Below are 20,708 nucleotides of genomic sequence, written 5' to 3'. Positions count from 1 at the left end.
CTTTATAGGGTGGACGTGAGAATTACATGGGTAAACACATCAGGGCCTGCAGATCAGGTGTTGTCATTGTGCGCTGTCAAGTTGATCCAACTCATAGCAATCCTATAGGATAGAGTAGAGCTGCCCCATAGGGTTTTCTAGGCTGTAATCTTTATAGGTTTTTACCGGCCAATTCTTTTCAGAAGTAGACTTCCAGGTCCTTCTTCCTAGTCTATCTTGGTCTGGAAGCTCAGCTGAAACCTGTCCTCCACGGGTGACCCTGCTGGTATCTAATACCAGTGGCATAGCTTCCAGCAGAACAGCAACATGCAAGCCGCCACAGTAGGACAAACTGACAGACACGTAGGGGTGGGAATGACAACATGAAGAGGAATGGTGTTGCATTCATCGTCGAAAAGAACATTTCAAGATCTATCCTGAAGTACAATGCTGTCAGTGATAGGATAATATCCATATGCCTACAAGGAAGATCGGTTAATACGACTATTATTCAAATTTATGCACCAACCACTAGGGCCAAAGATGAAGGAATAGAAGATGTTTATCAGCTGCTGCAGTTTGAAATTGATTGAAGATGCAATCAAGATGCATTGATAATTACTGGCGATTGGAATGCAAAAGTTGGAAACAAAGAAGGATCAGTAGTTGGAAAACATGGCCCTGGTGATAGAAACACTGCCGGAGATCGAATGATAGAATTTTGCAAGACCAACGACTTCTTCATTGCAAATACCTCCTTTCACCAACATAAACGGCGACTATACACATGGACCTCGCCAGATGGAACAAACAGAAATCAAATTGACTACATCTGTGGAAAGAGACGATGGAAAAGCTCAATATCATCAGTCAGAACAAGGCCAGGGGCCGACTGTGGAATAGACCATCAATTGCTCATATGCAAGTTCAAGCTGAAACTGAAGAAAATCAGAAAAAGTCCACAAGAGTCAAAATATGACCATGAGTATGTCCCACCTGAATTTAGAGACCATCTGAAAAATAGATTTGACGCATTGAACAGTAGTGACCGAAGACCAGACGAGTTGTGGAATGACATCAAGGAAATCATCCATGAAGAGAGCAAGAGGTCATTGAAAAGACAGGAAAGAAAGAAAAGACCAAGATGGAAGTCAGAGGAGACTCTGAAACTTGCTCTCAAATGTCGAGCAGCTAAAGCAAAAGGAAGAATTGATGAAGTAAAAGAACTGAACAGAAGATTTCAAAGGGTCTCTCGAGAAGACAAAGTGAAGTATTATAATGACATGTGCAAAGAGCTGGAGATGGAAAACCAAAAGGGAAGAAAGAACACACTCGGCGTTTCTCAAGGTGAAAGAACTGAAGAAAAAATTCAAACCTCGAGTTGCAATAGTGAAGGATTCTATGGGGAAAATATTAAATGGCACAGGAATGATCAAAAGAAGATGGAAGGAATACACAGAGTCATTATACCAAAAAAGACTTAGTTGTTGTTCAACCATTTCGAGAGGTGGCATATGATCAGGAACCGATGGTACTGAAGGAAGAAGTCCAAGCTGCTCTGAAGGCATTGGCAAAAAACAAGGCTCCAGAAAATGATGGAATATCAATGGAGATGTTTCAACAAACAAATGCAGCGCTGGAGGTGCTCACTCGTCTATGCCAAGAAATATGGAAGACAGCTTCCTGGCCAACTGACTGGAAAAGATCCATATTTATGCCTATTCCCAAGAAAGGTGATCCAACCGAATGTGGAAATTATAGAACAAAATCATTAATATCACACGCAAGCAAAATTTTGCTGAAGATCATACAAAAACAGCTGCAGCAGTATATCGACAAGGAACTGCCAGAAATTCAGGCCGGTTTCAGAAGAGGACGTGGAACCAGGGATATCATTGTTGATGTCAGATGGATCCTGGCTGAAAGCAGAGAATACCAGAAGGATGTTTACCTGTGTTTTATTGACTATGCAAAGGTATTCGACTGTGTGGATCATAACAAATTATTGATAACATTGCCAAGAATGGGAATTCCGGAACACTTAATTGTGCTCATGAGGAACCTTTACATAGATCAAGAGGCAGTTGTTTGGACAGAACAAGGGGATACTGATTGATTTAAAGTCAGGAAAGGTGTGCGTCAGGGTTGTATTCTTTCACCATACCTATTCAATCTGTACGCTGGACAAATAATCCGAGAAGCTGGACTATATGAAGAAGAACGAGGCATCAGGATTGGAGGAAGACTCATTAACAACCTGCGTTATGCAGATGACACAACCTTGCCTGCTGAAAGTGAAGAGGTCTTGAAGCACTTACTAATGAAGGTCAAAGACCACAGCCTTCAGTATGGATTACACCTCAACATAAAGAAAACAAAAATCCTCACAACTGGACCAATAAGCCACATCACGATAAATGGAGAAAAGATTGAAGTTGTCAAGGATGTCATTTTACTTGGATCCACAATCAACAGCCATGGAAGCAGCAGCCAAGAAATCAAAAGACGCATTGCATTGGGCAAATCTGCTGCAAAGGACCTCTTTAAAGTGTTGAAGAGCAAAGATGTCACCCTGAGGACTAAGGTGCGCCTGACCCAAGCCATGGTATTTTGAATCACCTCATATGCATGTGAAAGCTGGACAATGAATAAGGAAGACCAAAGAAGAAGAGTTAACGCCTTTGAATTGTGGTGTTGGCGAAGAATATTGAATACACCATGGACTGCCAAAAGAATGAACAGATCTGTCTTGGAAGAAGTACAACCAGAATGCTCTTTAGAAGCAAGGATGGCGAGACTGCGTCTTACATACCTTGGACATGTTGTCAGGGTCAGCGGAAAACAGGAAGACCTTCAACGAGGCAGATTGACACAGTGGGTCCAACAATGAGCTCAAGCATAACAACAATTGTAAGGATGGCACAGGACCAGGCAGCGTTTTGTTATGTGCTGCATAGGGTCACTGTGAGTCGGAATCGACTCGACACCTCCTAACAACAACAACAATCTTTACATGAGCAGATCGCCAGGTCTTCTGCAGAGTTACTGGATGGGTTTGAATCCCAACCTTTTGGTTAGCAGCTGACTTTTTTTTTTTTAATTAATTTTTATTGTGCATTAAGTGAAAGTTTACAAATCAAGTCAGTCTGTCACACAAAAATTTATACACACCTTGCTATACACTCCTAATTGCTCTCCCCCTAATGAGACAGCACACTCCCTCCCTCTACTCTCCCTTCTCGTGTCCATTCGGACAGCTTCTGGCCCCCTCTGTCCTCTCATCACCCCTGCAGACAGGAGATGCCAACACTGTCTCATGTGTCTACTTGATCCAAGAAGCCCATTCTTCACCAGTAACATTTTCCATCCCATATTCCAGTCCAATCCCTGTCTAAAGAGTTGGCCCTGGGGATGGTTCCTGTATTGGGCTAACAGACAGTCTGGGGACCATGACCTCTGCGGTACTTCTAGTCCCAGTCTGACCATTAAGTCTGGTCTTTTTACGAGAATTTGGGTCTGCATCCCACTGCTCTCCTGGCCCCTCAGGGGTTCCCCGTTGTGTTCCCTGTCAAGGTAGTCATGGGCTGTGGCTGGGCACCATCTAGTTCTTGTGGTCTCAGACTGATGTAGTCTCTGGTTTATGTGGTCCTTTCTGTCTCTTAGGCTCATAATTACCTTGTGTCTTCGATGTTCTTTATTCTTCCTTGCTCCAGGTGGGTTGAGACCAATTGATGCATCTTAGATGGACGCTTGCTAGTGTTTAAGACCCCAGGTGCCACTCTCCAAAGTGGGATGCAGAATGTTTTCTTAATAGATTATATTATGCCAATTGACTTAGATGTTCCCTGAAATCATGGTCCCCAAACCCCTGCCCCTGCTACGCTGGCCTCGGAAGGGTTCAGTTTATTCAGGAAACTGCTTTGCTTTGATTTAGTCTAGTCGTAGCAGCTGAACTTTTTAACTGTTGTGCCACCAGGCATCCTTACAGTTCAGCTTGTTGGTGCTTTTGCTAGAGGGTACTCTGATGTCACTTAGACATCTTTTTGTGCATGGTAAGGAGCCCTCTGAGGGGTCCCAGCAATGAAGGGCCAGCCGAGCAGTGCAGACGCGCCAAGAGGCTGCTGGATTTTTTTCTGGAAGCAGCACTGGGAACGTTGGTGTGCCTGAGGATCCTGGCAGGGTGCCTTTGCAGGGCACACAGTGAAAGCCGGTGTTCCCTGTTCACAGCCTCAGGGACAACGAACCTGAGTTCCCAGGAGTGCACCTGGATGGATTGTCGAGCAAGCAACACCTGTCACCACCCACAGGGGAGGAGTCCCATTCTATGGCAGATAGTAACGCACTCCATAGTTGTAAGAGTTGGGCTGTCCAAGAAAGACACGACTTAAGCACAGGCACTGGGTGGAACAATACTTTACTCACATAGAGACAGAGCAAGGTGAGCTTGCAGAGTGGGCATTGGTCCCCCATGGCCAGTGGTTACTCCCTGCAGCTGAAGCAGGGAGATGGTCTACACCCACACCCCTTGTGCTGGAGGAGAAGGGCCCTGTTTCCTCCCTGCTGGGAGCAGATATAGATGTGGGGTTGACGGTACAATGCTGTTCCTGGGAATGTTGATATGTGCCTAGGACAGCAGGGGAATGAGGTGCTACTATGGGATGTGTTCTGGCTCAAGGTGCCCCAGGAAGGGAGGCAGTGCACACTCATCCCATCCAAAAAGCCAGGCCACCACCAGGTCCTCGGGGACAGCACTCCAACTGCCACCTTCCACACGGGTCATTTACACAATGCTAGTCTAGGTGATGGCGTGTGGGACCTGATGGGCAAGGTCTTGGCCAGGGCAACGTCAGGGGCCACCTGCCAACATGGTGGTTGAGGTTCGACTTGTTCCTGAGATCTTCCCCCTGCAGATGGCTGGATGAGGTCTTCCACCTTCATGACGCCAGGAGTGGCAGGGAGGGCTCGTGGGCTATCAGCCACTAAACGTGCTCAGTGGGGGCTGTGTTGTGCTTACACTGTGGGAGGTCAGGTGGCAGAGGCAGAGCACAGAGTCAGGGTGCCTTTACAGTGAAAACAAGTGCCAGGAAGATGATCTGGATAGAAGGAATTGCTTGCTTCTAAAGGTGTGGCAGAACAGAAGGGAGGTGGGTGGAAGCTTATACAGCTTTGTGGATAAAAGTTGGGCTGTGGAGTCCAACGGTTCTGGGTTTGAATCCCAGATCATCTTGGGTAAGTTATTCAAGGGCTCTGAACCTCAGCTGTCATCTGCGACAGGGAGATAGCACCCCCTAGTGCCTGGCCCTGGATGTAACAGCACAGGGCCCAGTGCTGGCCCCCAGGCAGTGGCCGTGAGCTTCCATGGAGGGGGGATATTTGGTTTTGATAAGAGGGTGGGTCTATAGCCCCATTTCGTGTTTGTGCCCAGGTATCTGAAGTACATGCTGGACCAGTACGTGGAGAACGATTACACCCTCATCTACTTCCACTACGGGCTGAACAGCTGGAACAAGCCATCCCTGGGCTGGCTCCAGAGTGCCTACAAGGAGTTTGACAGGAAGTGGGTGCCTGAGAGAGTTCCTGGGACGTGGCGGGTGGGCTGTGCATGGTGGGGGTAGGGGGAGGTGACACGAGGGGCCACAAGCAGTGCAGTGGGGGAAGGAAAACTTACTGAGGGCCAGATGGGGTGGTCTGGGTGGGGGTCACCATCCTCAGGGCCAGGGGCCCTGTCCAGCTTTGGCCTCTAGGGCAGGGGTCAGCAAACTTGTCCCATAAAGGACCAGACAGTGAATATTTCAGCTTTGAGGTCAGTACACTCTCTGTTGCAACTCCTCAACTCTGCTGCTATAGTGTAAAATCAGCCTTAGGCAACTCGTAAATGAACAGGTGGGCCACATTCTAATAAAACTTTATTCATGGACACTGAAATGTGAATTTCACGTCATTCGCACGCATGTGCTGTGAAATGTTCTTTTGATATTTTCCCCAGCCATTTAAAAATGTAAAACCATGCTTAACCTCTGCACTGTTCAAAATCAGGCAGTGTAGTGAACTGGATTTGGTCCAAGGCCCCCAATTTGCTGACCTCTGGTCTAGTGGCAAAGATAGTCCCCTTCCCGTCTGCACAGCACTTTACAGTTTGCAGGGGCTTTCTCAAGTTTTGTCTTGGTGAGGTGGGTGGTCCCCAATTTATAGATGAGGACGAAGAGGCCCCAGACAGCAAGTCACTTACCTGTGGTCGGCCAGCGCTAGGCACCACCCCCACTCCTTACCGTCTGCAGCCGCCTGGAGCCTGCACACTTTTCCCCAAGAGACATCTTGCCTAACAGTTGACTTTGCGACTTATTTGCTAAGAGACTGCACTGCTGGGTGTTAATGTCGAGACCCTGAAGGCCTCTGGGTTTTCCTTCTTCGAAGTCTTTTTTTTTCACTCTGTATTGTGCTTTAGATGAGTATTCAAAAAAAAAATTTACAGAGCAAATTAGTTTCTTATTAAATGATTGAAACACATATAGTTTTGTGACATTGGTTGCCAACCCGAGGACATGTCAACACTCTCCCCTTCTTGACCTTGGGTTCCCCATTTCCATTTGTCCAGCTTTCTTGTCCCCTCCTGCCATCTCGTCCTTGCTCCTGGGCTGGTGTGCCCATTTAGCCTTGTACACATGGTCAAGCTACATGTATTATTGTTTGTTTTATGGCCTTGTCTACTCTATGGCTGAAGAGTCTTCTTCAAAGTCTTCTCAAGCCTATGATGGAAACCTCGTTCCTAGCAGATTTTCTAGTAAATGAGGCAGCAGGAAGCAGTGCCTGGATTCTCCCCGAAGCCCTCCCTCCCCCACCTTCTCCACTGCCTTTGGGATCCTGCTGTCATGGTGCAAACGGTTTGCGCTTGACTACTAACCTGAAGGTCAGTGGTTCAAACCCACCCAGCAGTACTGCAGAAGAAAGGCCTGGTGATATGTTTCTGTTAAGATTATTGCCTTGAAAATCCTACGGAGCAGTTCTACTTGAGTTTTAAGGCATTGCCATGAGTTGGAATCGACTCGTTGGCAACCGTTTTGGGTTTTCTAGGTCATCACTGTGAGTAGAAACTTTGGAGTCATTTCTTGGTTCCCTGCCACGTCTTATGGGGAGTTTTGTCGCTGCACTTTGCAGTCATGTCAGGTCTTGTGGGGCTGCTAAGACGACCAAGCCCCAGCTGCAGCCCTCAGGAAGCCTTCCTGGATTGTCCCTGGAGAACCAACAGCTCCTCCTCCATAGCCCCACTGTCCCTGATCAGACACCAGCCCCAGCACCTCGGAGTGGTGTGTTTGGAAACAAGTCTGCCCCCTGCCCCAGGCTGTGACTCCTGGCCCCCCTGCCTCCCTCACACACAGGAGAGGGTCTGCACACAGCAAGCTCTTGATACATGTTTGGTGGAGGGTGGAATGACGTGGGACCAGCAATAAATAATGAGCTTCCAGCTGGGTAATTCTAGGAGAGCTTTGTTGTAGTTCTGCGTGGGGGAGGCAACCTTTGGGCTGCCCCTGTAGGGCATTGCTACTTGGGAAACAGAGAAGATTGTTTCTGGAACAAGGTGTGGCCAGATGCAAGAAATGGCAAGGTGGACAGGGTGCAGCAGCTCCGAGCTAGACTCGGGGGTTCTTGTGGGAACTGTGGGGTGAGGGAGGAGGGAGGGCAGATTGTGGCCCCAAGGCCTGTGCTGAAGATGCTGGACTTTGCTTAGGAAGCAGCGGGAGCCATGGCAGGTGCTTGGGGGGGAGTGAGTGACGTGCTGCAGTGGAAATTTTAGGAAGCTCAGAGGTCAGCAGAAGGGCATGCCTCGGTGGCCTTTCTTGAGCTAAAACAGGTACACGTTCTGCCCCCTCCCCCTGTGACCAACAAAAATATGCCCCAGATTCCTTGAAGTGAGAGGCCCTCACCCTGCTGTCATCCAGCAGAAGTCAGCCCAAGAAATGAACTGGGGAAAATCAGCCAGTGGTGGTTTCCCCTTTCCTGTCGGGAGGGATGAGGGGGAATGGGCGGGCTGCTGGTGTCCCACTTCAACAGTGGGTAACTTCCATTTGGGAGAAAGCATCGGAATCCCTGAAAATGTAGTAAAGTGTGCCAACTGCAGATGGTCTGGTTGGGGACTTGGGCTCCATGTCACAGGGAGTGACCTAGCCAGGTAGGGCGTGGAGGCCAGCCCTGACCAGAGGCCATCGGTGCATTCATGCTGAAGGCCGTTGACAAGGGAGAATTGGAGCAGAGACTTCCCGGTTAGCAGTCTTTTAATCTGAGCCAGAGGGAACTAGGCAGGGGTGGGAGGAAGGTCATGGTCTTGGGCAGTTGTCAAATGGAAGGAGTCAGACTTGTTCCATGTGGTTCCCCCACTCCCCATGACTGTGGACCAGGACCTGTGGGGGGAGCCATAGGGTCACAGACCTTTGGTTGATAGGAGCAAAAAGGAGAAAACATCCTAGGCATCAGAGCCATCCAACAGCAAAGTGTCTGCCTAGGGGGTAGCGAGTTCCCTGTGACTGGAGGTATGCAAGGAGAGCTGGAAATCCAGTGAGATAGGATTTATGCAGCCATGGTTTTTGGCCAGCTGGTTTTCTGCATTATTTTCTGTTCTCTCTGCCTCTCACCTTCCAGGCTTTCTGCCAGGCTGCTCCTTTTAAGGAAGAGCTGGTTGGGGTTGCCAAGTTTCCCTCCGGTTTGCATCCCCCTTGCCCAGTGGTGTGAGAGGGTGCCTGTGGAAAAAACAAACCAAACCCACTGTGATTCCGACTCACAGTGACCCTATAGGGACAGAGTAGAACTGCCCCATAGGGTTTCCAAGGAGCGGCTGGTGGATTCGAACTGCTGACCTTTTGGTTAGCAGCCAGAGTAGCTCTTAACCACTGAGCCACCAGGGCAGGGTCTAATCCCAGATGTGAGGAGTCCTGCAAACTGTAAAGTGCCGTGTGTGAGTGCCTGGAGGTGGTGGTAGGTGTGGGGCCCTGGCTCCTGATTCTCCCCAAGTTTGAGCCCCTTTGCTTTTTTGTTTGACTTCTTTAAGTTGACTGTGTTGAGATAGAATGCTCCGGAGAACACTCCTGTGGAGATGACCACTTTGCGGTAATTCAGGTTAGGGTGTGTCTCAGTGTATTAGTGGCCTGAGGCCACGCGGTTTCCCTCCTCAGGTACAAGAAAAACTTGAAGGCCCTCTACGTGGTGCACCCCACCAACTTCATCAAGGTCCTGTGGAGCATCTTCAAACCCCTCATCAGGTGGGTGTCGCCCTGGGCACCATCTCCCTAGGGCAAAGAGTCCATTCCTGGGTGTCAGTGGGATGGGCTGGTCCTGTGCGGGCATTTGGAGGTCCTGTCTCTGGGGCGCCTGTATTTCTGGGCCACCTTGCCTCCCTGTGGGTCTGTGGTGGGTCAGAGTCTGGCCCAGGTAGTCCGCTGCGATGTGCTGACCGTCACATACAGGACACTTGCAAGATTCACACCTGCTGTTTTAAATGCTCCCTGGGCCAGAGCTATGACATTATCCAGCCATGTCAGGGTCCACCTTCATATGGGGGTCCCCAACTTTACCTCCAGGATCAGTGTTTTGCTAGCAGGATTCACAGAACCAGACCACGTTTTATACTCACTGTTGTGGTTTGTTACAGTGAGAGGAGACTGGTGGAAATCAGCCAAGGTAAAAAGTGCATGGGGCAGTGTCCAGGAGTGACCAGGGGCTGCTTCAGCTGTCCTTTCCCCGTGGAGCCATGTGGACGCACCTAATTCTCTCAGCAATGGTGTATCACAACATGTACAGAGTATTGCCAACCAGGGAAGGTCACCCGAGCCTCCGTGTCCAGGGTTTTTGTCAGAGGTCAGTCATATAGACGTGGAGTGTCCACATAGCTGACCTTAGTTTCTCAGTCACTAGTCCTTCCAGGGGTCAAACTGATACCATGTGGCTCAAAACCCCCACCATAGACCACAGTGTTAGTGTAGGCTATCTGGCATGGCCCAAGGCCCTCACCATAGACCACAGTGTTAGCATAGACTATCTGGCATGGCCCAAGGCCCCACCATAGACCACAGTGTTAGCATAGACTATCTGGCATGGCCCAAGGCCCTCACCATAGACCACAGTGTTAGCATAGACTATCTGGCATGGCCCAAGGCCCTCACCATAGACCACAGTGTTAGCATAGACTATCTGGCATGGCCCAAGGCCCCACCATAGACCACAGTGTTAGCGTAGACTATCTGGCATGGCCCAAGGCCCTCACCATAGACCACAGTGTTAGCATAGACTATCTGGCATGGCCCAAGGCCCCACCATAGACCACAGTGTTAGCGTAGACTATCTGGCATGGCCCAAGGCCCTCACCATAGACCACAGTGTTAGCATAGACTATCTGGCATGGCCCAAGGCCCCACCATAGACCACAGTGTTAGCGTAGACTATCTGGCATGGCCCAAGGCCCTCACCATAGACCACAGTGTTAGCATAGACTATCTGGCATGGCCCAAGGCCCCACCATAGACCACAGTGTTAGCGTAGACTATCTGGCATGGCCCAAGGCCCCACCATAGACCACAGTGTTAGCGTAGACTATCTGGCATGGCCCAAGGCCCTCACCATAGACCACAGTGTTAGCATAGACTATCTGGCATGGCCCAAGGCCCCACCATAGACCACAGTGTTAGCATAGACTATCTGGCATGGCCCAAGGCCCCACCATAGACCACAGTGTTAGCGTAGACTATCTGGCATGGCCCAAGGCCCTCACCATAGACCACAGTGTTAGCATAGACTATCTGGCATGGCCCAAGGCCCTCACCATAGACCACAGTGTTAGCATAGACTATCTGGCATGGCCCAAGGCCCCACCATAGACCACAGTGTTAGCATAGACTATCTGGCATGGCCCAAGGCCCCACCATAGACCACAGTGTTAGCGTAGACTATCTGGCATGGCCCAAGGCCCTCACCATAGACCACAGTGTTAGCATAGACTATCTGGCATGGCCCAAGGCCCCACCATAGACCACAGTGTTAGCGTAGACTATCTGGCATGGCCCAAGGCCCCACCATAGACCACAGTGTTAGCGTAGACTATCTGGCATGGCCCAAGGCCCCACCATAGACCACAGTGTTAGCATAGACTATCTAGCATGGCCCAAGGCCCCACCATAGACCACAGTGTTAGCGTAGACTATCTGGCGTGGCCCAAGGCCCCACCATAGACCACAGTGTTAGCATAGACTATCTGGCATGGCCCAAGGCCCCACCATAGACCACAGTGTTAGCGTAGACTATCTGGCGTGGCCCAAGGCCCCACGTAAACAGACACTCTTCACAGACAGGACATTCCCAGGGCTTAGAGGTCACCTCCCAGGAGCCTGTCAAGGGCTAGACCTTTAGAACTTGTGAGGTTCAGAAAACCCAGACCTGAGTCAGCCCTTTACCGCCCAGCACCCAAATCAAAGGGCTGCAGAGGTGAAGCCGCTGGTGCAGAGAAGTGGTGGTTTCTGTCGTTGCCCCCACGCTTAGAGTCTCCCCCACTGCCCCACCCCTGCCTCACTAAGGGGGTGGTGAGAGCTCAGGAGGAAGGTGCAGCAGGGACGCAAAGCCGGGGCCTCACAGGCATCTTCCCTCCCCCTCCATATCTGCCGTATGCATCAGGCACAAACTCTGTGCAGTCATGGGGTGTGAGTGGGCAAAGAGGCTCAGAGACGTGTTTATTGCTCACGGCTCTGGGCGCCAGTGGGTCAGGCCCGGTCCCTGCCTGGAGGGCTCTCCGTCCGGGGAGGGGGGCAGATGCTCTTGACAGAGGATAGAAGGCTCAGGTGCAGCAGCTGCTTCAGTGAGGGGGCGGGGGCTGTTCTGGTGCTCTGAGATGCCCTCCTTGTTAACAAGTCCTGCTGCAACCCTCAACTGCCCCTCAATGTCGAGGAAGGCTTAAGTCTCATCTCCTTCTGGAAGTGAGTTAATGAACAGTCCGGTTCGGGAGCTTCACCGGCAGGGGCTCGAGCCTCCCTCCCCACCAGGTGTCAAAGCAGTCATCCCAGAGAAACTCGCTTGTGGGTCAGATGTGAGTCTTCGGAACATTCCAGAACAGTGGACTTGAGTTTGTTCCTATTGGTCGTTTGTTGCGCTAGAATTCCCGGCAGTGCCTCCCACCTGGTTGCCTGTGCCGTGGACGAGCACCGCTGAGGGGTGGGGTCCTGCTCCCACATGGTTGCCTGTGCCGTGGACGAGCACCGCTGAGGGGCGGGGTCCTGCTCGTTTCCTCCCGTTTCACGAGCACCTGCCTGCTGGCGCCGTGGTTGATGTAGCAAGGAAGCCCGTCCTGGCTACTTCCTTGTCCAAAAAGTTCAGAATCTCAAGCTCTGAGAGCTCAGTTGTCAGGTGCCATCAAGTCGGTTCTGACCCGTAGAGACCCCAAGTACAACAGAATGACACCCTGCCTGGTCCTGTGCCATCCTCACAGTCGTTGCTATGTTTAAGCCCATTGTTGCAGCCACTCTGTCAGTCCATCTCGTTGAAGGTCTTCCTCTTTTTTGTTGACCCTCTACCTTACGAAGCATGACGTCCTTCTCCAGGGACTGGTCGCTCCTGATAACACGTCCAAAGTACGTGAGATGAAGTCTCACCATCCTTGCTTCTAATGAGCATTCTGGCTGTACTTCTTCCAAGACAGATCTGTTCATTCTTCTGGCAGTCCGTGGTATATATTCAATATTCTTCCCCAACACAGTTCAAAGGCATCAATTCTTTGGTCTTCTTATTCATTGCCCAGAGAGCCCTAGAAAGCTCTAAGGTCTTCCTTATTCATTGCCCAGAGAGCCCTAGAAAGCTCTAAGGTCTTCCGTATTCATTGCCCAGAGAGCCCTAGAAAGCTCTAAGGTCTTCCGTATTCATTGTCCAGAGAGCCCTAGAAAGCTCTAAAGTTCTTAAAAAAAAAAATACCCCCCACGCCTGCTCCCTTTGCTGTGGAGCAGCTGAGATGGCATAGTGGTTCTGGAGCCAGACAGCTGGGGCTCAGGTCTGGCTCTGCCCCTTACCCTGGGCAAGAGATGCAACTGCACCCTGCCTCAGTTTCCCCAGGTGGCTGATGACGCTACTTAAGCCATACTTATCATTGTTCCGGCAACTCAGTATATGTGGAGTGTTTAGAACAGGGCCTGCCTGGCACTAGCAAACGCTCGGTAAGTGTTAGCTGCTAGGATTGTTGTTTTAAAAAAAAATTATTCTTGTGTTGTGGTTAATTATAATTTCTTCTCACCTTCTGTGTGCCCGATGCCCCACGATAAGCCCGTGAGGTCCCTCGTGTTTTTCCTATTTCAGAGGTGAGGAGATTGCTGCTCAGAGAGGTCATGGGAGATCACACAGCCAGCCCCTGTGTGGGTTCTGCTCTCATCCCCGCTCAGGCACGGGTGTCTGCGGCGGGTGCCAGCGAGGACCACAGGAATTGGGGTTGGGATCCCTGTGGCCGGGACAGGCCTGCCCCTTGTCCCCTTATGCTGCTGGTGCCGGGAGGGTTGGGAAGAAGCATAGAGAAAAAGGTCGGGGTGTGTCCTGTGCAGACAGGGGTTTGGCACCATGGCCTTCCTTGCTCTTAAGCTGACCTCTGTCAGCAGACGACTCGTAGAGATTGTGCGGCTCCCTCAGTACCTCAGTGGCCCCTCCGGTCACACTGTATTTGACACGCTTTACACAGCCCCGGAACCTCAGGTGTTCTTTGAGAGTAGGCTGACTCCCCCCACGCCCTGTGGAGTCTGGATGGTGGGTGGGAGGACACTTCCTGACCCCAAGCCGTGTACTGTCAGAACCCCCAGGTGGCACAAGGCCTGGCAAGACCTGCCTGTGTCCCTGCCCTGTCCCTGTCACAGTGCACTGGCAGCTTTTCTGCAGCCTGAGCCTTCATGGTCCCCTGCACTGTGCACCCTGCACAGACCTCCCTCCAGTCCAAGGCCCCCAGGCAGCTAGAGCATCAGTCCCGGGCCTGATCCTTTCTCATCCACCGGGGGGAGCCTGTGCACAGCTTGGCCACCCAGGGGTCTGCGTTCCTGACACATCAATTCCTGGAGGTGGCTGCTTCCTGGGTGCTGGCACCAGGCCGGGCATTTCACCTCTGTTAACCCGTTGGTCCTCCTAACTGCTCCTGGAGGGGGTACTGGTATTACCCCCATTCTACAGCTGAGGAAACCGAAACTTGTTAATAACACTGATGGTCACAGGTACCGGGTGTCTCCCAGGTGTCAGGTGGTGTACTAGTTTTATGAAATAGCCTCACTCTGCCCTCCCAGCTCACTTGGAAGGGAGATCCCCGTTTTCAGAGGGGTGCTGAGGTCCCGGAAGGTGGAGTGATTATCCAGGGGACCAAGGGGAGAAGGTAGAGACGTTGGATTTGGCCCAGGCGTGTCTGGCCTCACAGCTGCACACATTCCTTGGGGTGTCTATCATGAAGGGTAACTTGAAGAGTGCGTTGCTTGGTCCCCATCCTCACAGGACCCCTCCTAGAGAGAGGGGATGGCCAGATATGAAGGAACAGCCAGCCCGGACACCATGGGCCAGCTGTGACTCTTCCCTCAGGCAGGCCATGTCCAGTCCTGCCAGGCCAAGATACCATGCGTTACGGGTTGACTTGTGTCCCCCAGAAAGAGATGTTCAAGTCTTAATACTCAGTACTTGTAAACGGGACCTTGTTTAGAAATAGGGTCTTTGTAGCTGTAATCAGTTAACATGAGGTCATAGTGAAGTAGGGTGGGCCCTGGTCCTATCTGACTGGTGTCCTCACAAAAGAGGAGACACAAAGGAGGAGACCACGTGAGGACCGAGGCAGAGACTGAAGTGATGACACCACAAGCCAAGGAATGCCTGGGGCCACCGGAAGCTGGAAGGGGCAGGACAGGATCTTTCCCTAGAGCCCCCAAGGGGAGGGGAACGTGGTCCTGCTGACACCTTGACTTTGGACTTCTGGCCTCCAGAACTGTGGGACAATGAATTTCTGTGCTGTAAGCCACCCTGTTTGTGATATTTTTGACACTCATACACCCCAACCCCATGTGGGCGTTTGTCACAGCTCCTATGCACCCCCCGCCCCCGGCCAGGCCCCCTTCCTCAGTAGCAGTGACCCCGCCTGGCATGCCTGGCACACAGGAGGTGCTGGGAAAGACCTCTCGCCAGCACATCCTCTGAGCCCCTGTCTGTGCCCGGTGGCTTCAGGGTCCCCTGTGAGCCCCCTGGGAAAGGCATGCTCCCCAGCTCTCCTTGGAATCACCTGTATCTATGCAAATCCGCAGCTGACGGGATGGAGGGCAGGTATTTATTTTATGTAGATGAGAGTCTGAAGAGTGTTCGGGGCCTCGAGATCTCACCGGAGCGCAGCATCTCCGGACGTGCGCAGCCTCGGTTGTGTTCCGGTTTTGACTTGTGTCAGCATTTACGTTTTCCTTCTGCCTGCATTGTTCTTTCTGGCTGCTGCCAGCTCCCCCTCCCCCAGCCCCCAGCTGCTGCCTAATGGTTCCTCTTCTCTCGCTTCTGCTTTTTTAGCCACAAGTTTGGGAAAAAAATCACCTATTTCAACTACTTGGGTGACCTCCGGGAACACCTGAAATATGACCAGCTGATCATCCCCCCGGAGGTGGTCCGGTGAGTCTTGCATTCCAGGTGCATGGGAGAGATGGCTGCGTTTCCGCCAGTCTCCCCAGCTGCGAATGTCAGAGACCGGTTGGCAGCGTGGGCCTGTCCCGGTTCTGCTCAGATCTGCGGCATCGACAGAGAAGTGCAGTCAAGATGCCGACTGCTGCGTCCAACAAACAAAGCGGTGCGAGGTTTCCTATGTGCATGGGTGATCCCGCCCCCACCACAGCAGCGCTCCTTCCAAACGACAGCTGTAGTGGTCACGGCTGTCCCCTGACCGGTCTGGCTTTTGAGCCGAGAATTGTAGGAGCTTCTCAGCTCTGTTTGGGATGAAATGCGCTCCGCACAGGTGCTGTGAACAACAGCCTGTCCCACGGCCCCTTGCCCCCTGCGACCATCGTCAGTGTGTCTACTACTTCATTTTATCCAGCACCGCACTCCCTCCGACAGACTCTCACCCAAGCTCTCAGTGTAGACTCAGATGAGCAGAGAGGGGCCTGGAGAAGGTGGTGGTCAGCCTTGAGCCCAATACAGGGTGGGGTGGACTCCAGCCCAGGCTCCTTCTGCCTCTCTGGGAGCTCCTCTGCAGAAGCAGACCCTCCAAAAAGTGCAGGAAGTGAAGCTGGCAGCCCTGGAGGGGGAGTGTAGGTGTTGTGTCTGCCCGTCCAGTGTTTGGGGTGCTCCCGCTGTGTGCTAGGCCACATGCTGGGTGCTGGGGGTGCAGGGGTATAGAGGAGGGGTGCTCCAGGCTAAGTGGGGGCCACAGGCAATGACAACAGGGACTGCCAGAAGCACTGAACCCAGCTGTGGTAGATGGCAATCAGGGAAGGCTTCCTGGAGGAGGTGGCCTTTTATTTTATTTTTATTTTTTGGGTGAAATTATACACAACAAAGCACACACCCATTCAACAATTTTTCCACGTCCAGGCCACTGACAGTGGTTCCATGCTTCACGGTGTATCACCATTCTCTGCCCGCGTTGTTTCACCACCATTGGCTTAGGCTCTGCCACCTGAAGCTCTCGTCTCTTTTACAGTTACTATTGTCCATTTGATCTCATAGAGATCAAGCTTGAAAATTAAGTTGTCGTTTAGTTTAAAGGTGACTCCATGAGACAGTTTTGGTTCAAGGCCTCAAAGTTATTTTCAGGCAATAGATTCAAGGGTTCGGAAGGTGATTCTTGTAGCGAGTTTCAGAAGAACCGTTGGCTAGATGGACAAGCCAGGGAAGGGCCCCTCCCGTAGAAGGCATTTCTGGTGCAAACAGACATGGAGGACATGCCAGAGGACGCAAGGAGTCCCGCCTGGTCAAGCAGAGGGTGGGGAATAGCAGGCTGGAGATTGTCATCTCAGGAGGGTCCTGGGTGCCAGGCGGAGGGGCTGAACTGACCTGTAGAGCCGTGGGGACGAGTGCGCAAGGGAATCCCTGGTTGGCTGTGGGCTCTATGGAGACCCCCTCCCCACCAGGCTGCAGTGGGGATTGGGGGCTGGCTGGGAGCCTGAGGTGGGTTCTGGAATGTATTTTTAGCAGCTTTCCTGTGGGAATCTGGTGACAAAAGGTAACTTTGTGTCCTCTTGTACAGGAATGTGATGAGAAAGTTTGGGTTGGGATGAAATGGGGTAGTGTTTGGGAGACCCCGCCTGGCCTCTCTGTGGCCTTGAGCGGAATGTGCAGGGGCCTGTGGTCAGAGGGAGACAAGGTCCCGGGAGAGAGGAGTGGGCTTGGGCATTGGGGAGCCCCTGCCTGGGGCTGCCAGGACCCCTGCAGCAGAGTCGCCACGGACACCTGAATCCTAAGCTCCGGCAGTGGGAGAGGGGCTGGGACTCTGCATCTTATAATGCCCCCCTCTGGTTGCTATGAGCACTGAAGGCTGAGACCCTGGCGTAGGGGATGGGCTTGGGCTCCTGAATCTGAGGCTGCAGTCCCAGCTGGTGATCCGTGCCAGTCACTGGGCATCGCCTCACCTCGGCCTCCCCATCTGTAAAGCAGGGGTGGGAAGCCCTCTGCTGTGGGGCTGTGGAGCCTGGGAGCCACCCCCTTTGGGGAAGAGCCCCGTGTGTAGCCGTGGCTGTAGCCTCAGTGCCCAGCATGTAGTAGGACCTCAACACATATGTGCTCCCTGAAGGAAGGAAGGACACCGTGGGCTAATGGATGTCAAAGTATCGAGTAAACTGCTTAACAGTGGTTTTTTCTTTTTTTTAAACATGGAGTTGCACCCTCCTATTTGTTCATTCACATTTTTATTCACCTATCCGACAAACATCAAGCACCTATTATGTGTCGAGTGGAAACCCTGGTGGTGTAGTGGTTAAGTGCTGTGGCTGTTAACCAAAAGGTCAGCAGTTCGAATCCACCAGGCGCTCCTCCAAAACTCTGTGGGGCAGTTCTACTCTGTCCTATAGGGTCGCTATGAGTAGGAATTGACTCGATGGGAACAGGTTTGCGTCAGGTGGACCAGGCAACGTTTGATTCTATTTACATAAGGTTGCTATGAACCAGAGCCTGCTCAGCAGCTAACAACGACGGCAACGTGTCAGGCACCGTCCTTGGCGCTGGGGATGAGACTGTGGACAGAAAGGCCGAGACCCCTGCAGCATTTTGAACCAGCTCAAGCCTGAAATTTACAAGGCCAGTGGCCACGCTGCCTCCAGGACCGACCCCACGGCCACCAGACCCAGAGGGTGAACTCTTGGCTGGTCACAGGGGGCCACCTGGCCTGGGGCTGGCAGGAAAAACCGGGAATTAGAGAGGCGCTGGACTGCCCTTTCTGCCCATTGTGTGAAGACTCCAGTGCAATGGGGATTGTGCACACACACATGTGTGTATGTGCACGTGTGTGTACACCTGTGTGTGTACACCTGTGTGTGTACACCTGTGTGTGTACACCTGTGTGTGTACACCTGTGTGTGTGTATGATAGGGATGTGGCGGTGGGCTTGGAAGTCTGAGCTGTCAGGCCTTCTGCAGACGTTCCTGGAGCGTCCGGCCTGCCACACCTACCTCTGCTGCGTCCACAGGTACGATGAGAAGCTCCGGGACCTGCACAGGGGGAAGGCGCCCCCTCCAGCCAAGACGCCCCCACCGCGGCCGCCCCTGCCCACCCAGCAGTTTGGAGTCAGTCTGCAATAGTAAGTGAGCCCCAAAAGTGACCTCTGCTGGTTCCTTGGACCATGGGTGCTCCCCTGTCCAGGGAAACGTCCTCAGACCTTTGGCCCCGTGGCCGAGCTAACTCTGTGGGAAACGAAGCTTGAGTGTGTTGGTGAAGCTGGTTCTTGCTGGTGTGTGTGTGTGTGTCTGGGCGCTTGTGTGCAGAGAACCAGGAACCAGGGGTCCTGACCCAGCTCCCAGCTTTTGTGTGTGACACGCACACCCTGTGATGTTGACTTAGAAGTGTTTTCTAAGCACGCAGGGAATAAATTAACGAGAGAACACAGTATGTGTCCGATAGGATGTTTCCCCCAGATATACCTGCAGCAAGTGTCACAAAACAGTGCTTCCTTCTCAGTTGGTAAAAATTGTGACAATGTGCTGACTGACCCACTCCTTGGTCCTCACCCCGACACCCCCACCAGGGGGTGTACCTGAAGTGACCATGGGACCCTGGGGAGAAAACGGCCGAGCCAGCCTCCCCAGGGTTTTCAAGCCATCCTGCGAGGACCACTCTCCCAGTTTCTGAGGCCTCTGCTCGTGGGCTCTGCCTTCAGTCTGCTGCCGTGCCCTCCCTGGGGTGTAATGATATGGGTTTCTACGCTGGCCGGGCCGCCTCAGGTGACCGGCGTTTCCGTCATCAATTTCTGAGCCTGATGACTCTAACAGTGCCTTTCGGGTTGCCTGTCTTGTTGTTGGGAGCCCTGGTGGCACAACAGTTAAGAGCTTGGCTGCTTACCAAAAGGTCGGCAGTTCGAATCCATCAGCTGCTCCTTGGAGACTTATGGGGCAGTTTTACTGTCCTATAGGGTTGCAATGAGTCAGAATGGATTCGACAGCAGTGGGTTTGGTTTTGGCAACAGGCATCTTGCTGTTCAGAACTACTTCTGTCTTCTTGTATTTGAACAAACTTTAAAAATGAAAAACAAAAATAGAAAAAAAACCAGCATAGCTTGTGAACTTCAAAAGCCTGAGTAATAGCTATCGCCGTGAAGTCGATGCCAACTCATGGCAAGGCCATGTGGTCCAGAGTGGAACTGCCCCGTAGGATTTTCTTGGCTGTAATCTTTACCAAAAGGAGCTCTGGTGCTGCAGTGGTTAAGCACTTGGCTGCTCACCGAAAGATTGGCGGTTTGAACCCAGCCAGCCGCTTCTCGGGAGAAAACCCTGGTGATCTGCTCCCATTAAGGTCACAGCCTGGAAAGCCCCATGAGACAGTCCTACCATGTCACGTGAGGTCACCATGAGTGGGAAATCGACCCGGTGGGACCTGAAATCTTCACGGAACCAGACCGCCAGGCCTTTCTTCCTCTGTTCCTCTGTACCACTGAGTGGGTTCAAACCGCCAACCTTTAGGTTAGTAGCTGAGTGCAAACCGCTGGCAACGCCTAGGGACCTGAGTAAAGTATGGGGGGTGTGGAGTAATTTCTGACGCTCTCCGGCTCCGTGACTGTCGCCAGGAACCCCTCTGTTCTTGCCTTCTGAGCAGGTGCCTCTTGGGGTGTGGAGATGCAGCGTTCGAAGCCCGGGGCTGTCAGTTGGCAGATGGAGGACGGGTGTTAGAAAAGTCCCTCGTGGACTTTCTGCCTTAACTGTCATCTCACCGTGGTTCGTGCCTGTTCCAGGGCCAGTTGTAATGGTCAAAATCCATTCATTACGTCTTTAGGGAACGATGAGTCACATCAGGCAACTTAAAAAAAAAAAAAAAAAACTTCTGTGTGCCACTTTGAGAGATAATCCATGAGATTGCCTCTTTAAATGAATATTTTATGCTGTTTTCCTCACAAGCGACTATGATAAAGTGGCAATAAACATATTAAATAAAGCACCAAATATGTCATTTGTTTGGACCATGAATGAATGAAAGTCATTAAAATTCATGACCGAGTCCTATTCACAAATGTTAATTTGTTGAGTTAAGTTCAAAAGCACAGACAGAAGGCTATCACCTTAGAATGAGCTAATTAA

General features: G+C 51.8%; 1 protein-coding gene across 1 annotated transcript in view; it reads left to right on the top strand.

The window, feature by feature from the left end:
- The window catches only part of ARHGAP8 (Rho GTPase activating protein 8), a 58,932-nt gene that overhangs the window by 23,421 nt on the left and 14,803 nt on the right, over positions 1-20,708 (top strand). The window contains exons 4-7 of the mRNA XM_064283388.1: positions 5,405-5,536; positions 9,144-9,230; positions 15,505-15,603; positions 18,611-18,721. Of these exons, the coding sequence (XP_064139458.1) occupies positions 5,405-5,536; positions 9,144-9,230; positions 15,505-15,603; positions 18,611-18,721 (429 nt within the window). The remainder of the gene's footprint in view (positions 1-5,404; positions 5,537-9,143; positions 9,231-15,504; positions 15,604-18,610; positions 18,722-20,708) is intronic.

This window comes from Loxodonta africana, chromosome 4, assembly GCF_030014295.1.
Source record: "Loxodonta africana isolate mLoxAfr1 chromosome 4, mLoxAfr1.hap2, whole genome shotgun sequence".
Classification (NCBI taxonomy): domain Eukaryota; kingdom Metazoa; phylum Chordata; class Mammalia; order Proboscidea; family Elephantidae; genus Loxodonta; species Loxodonta africana.
Note: the sequence above shows the minus strand (reverse complement) of the source record. Positions and strands in the feature narration are given on the sequence as shown.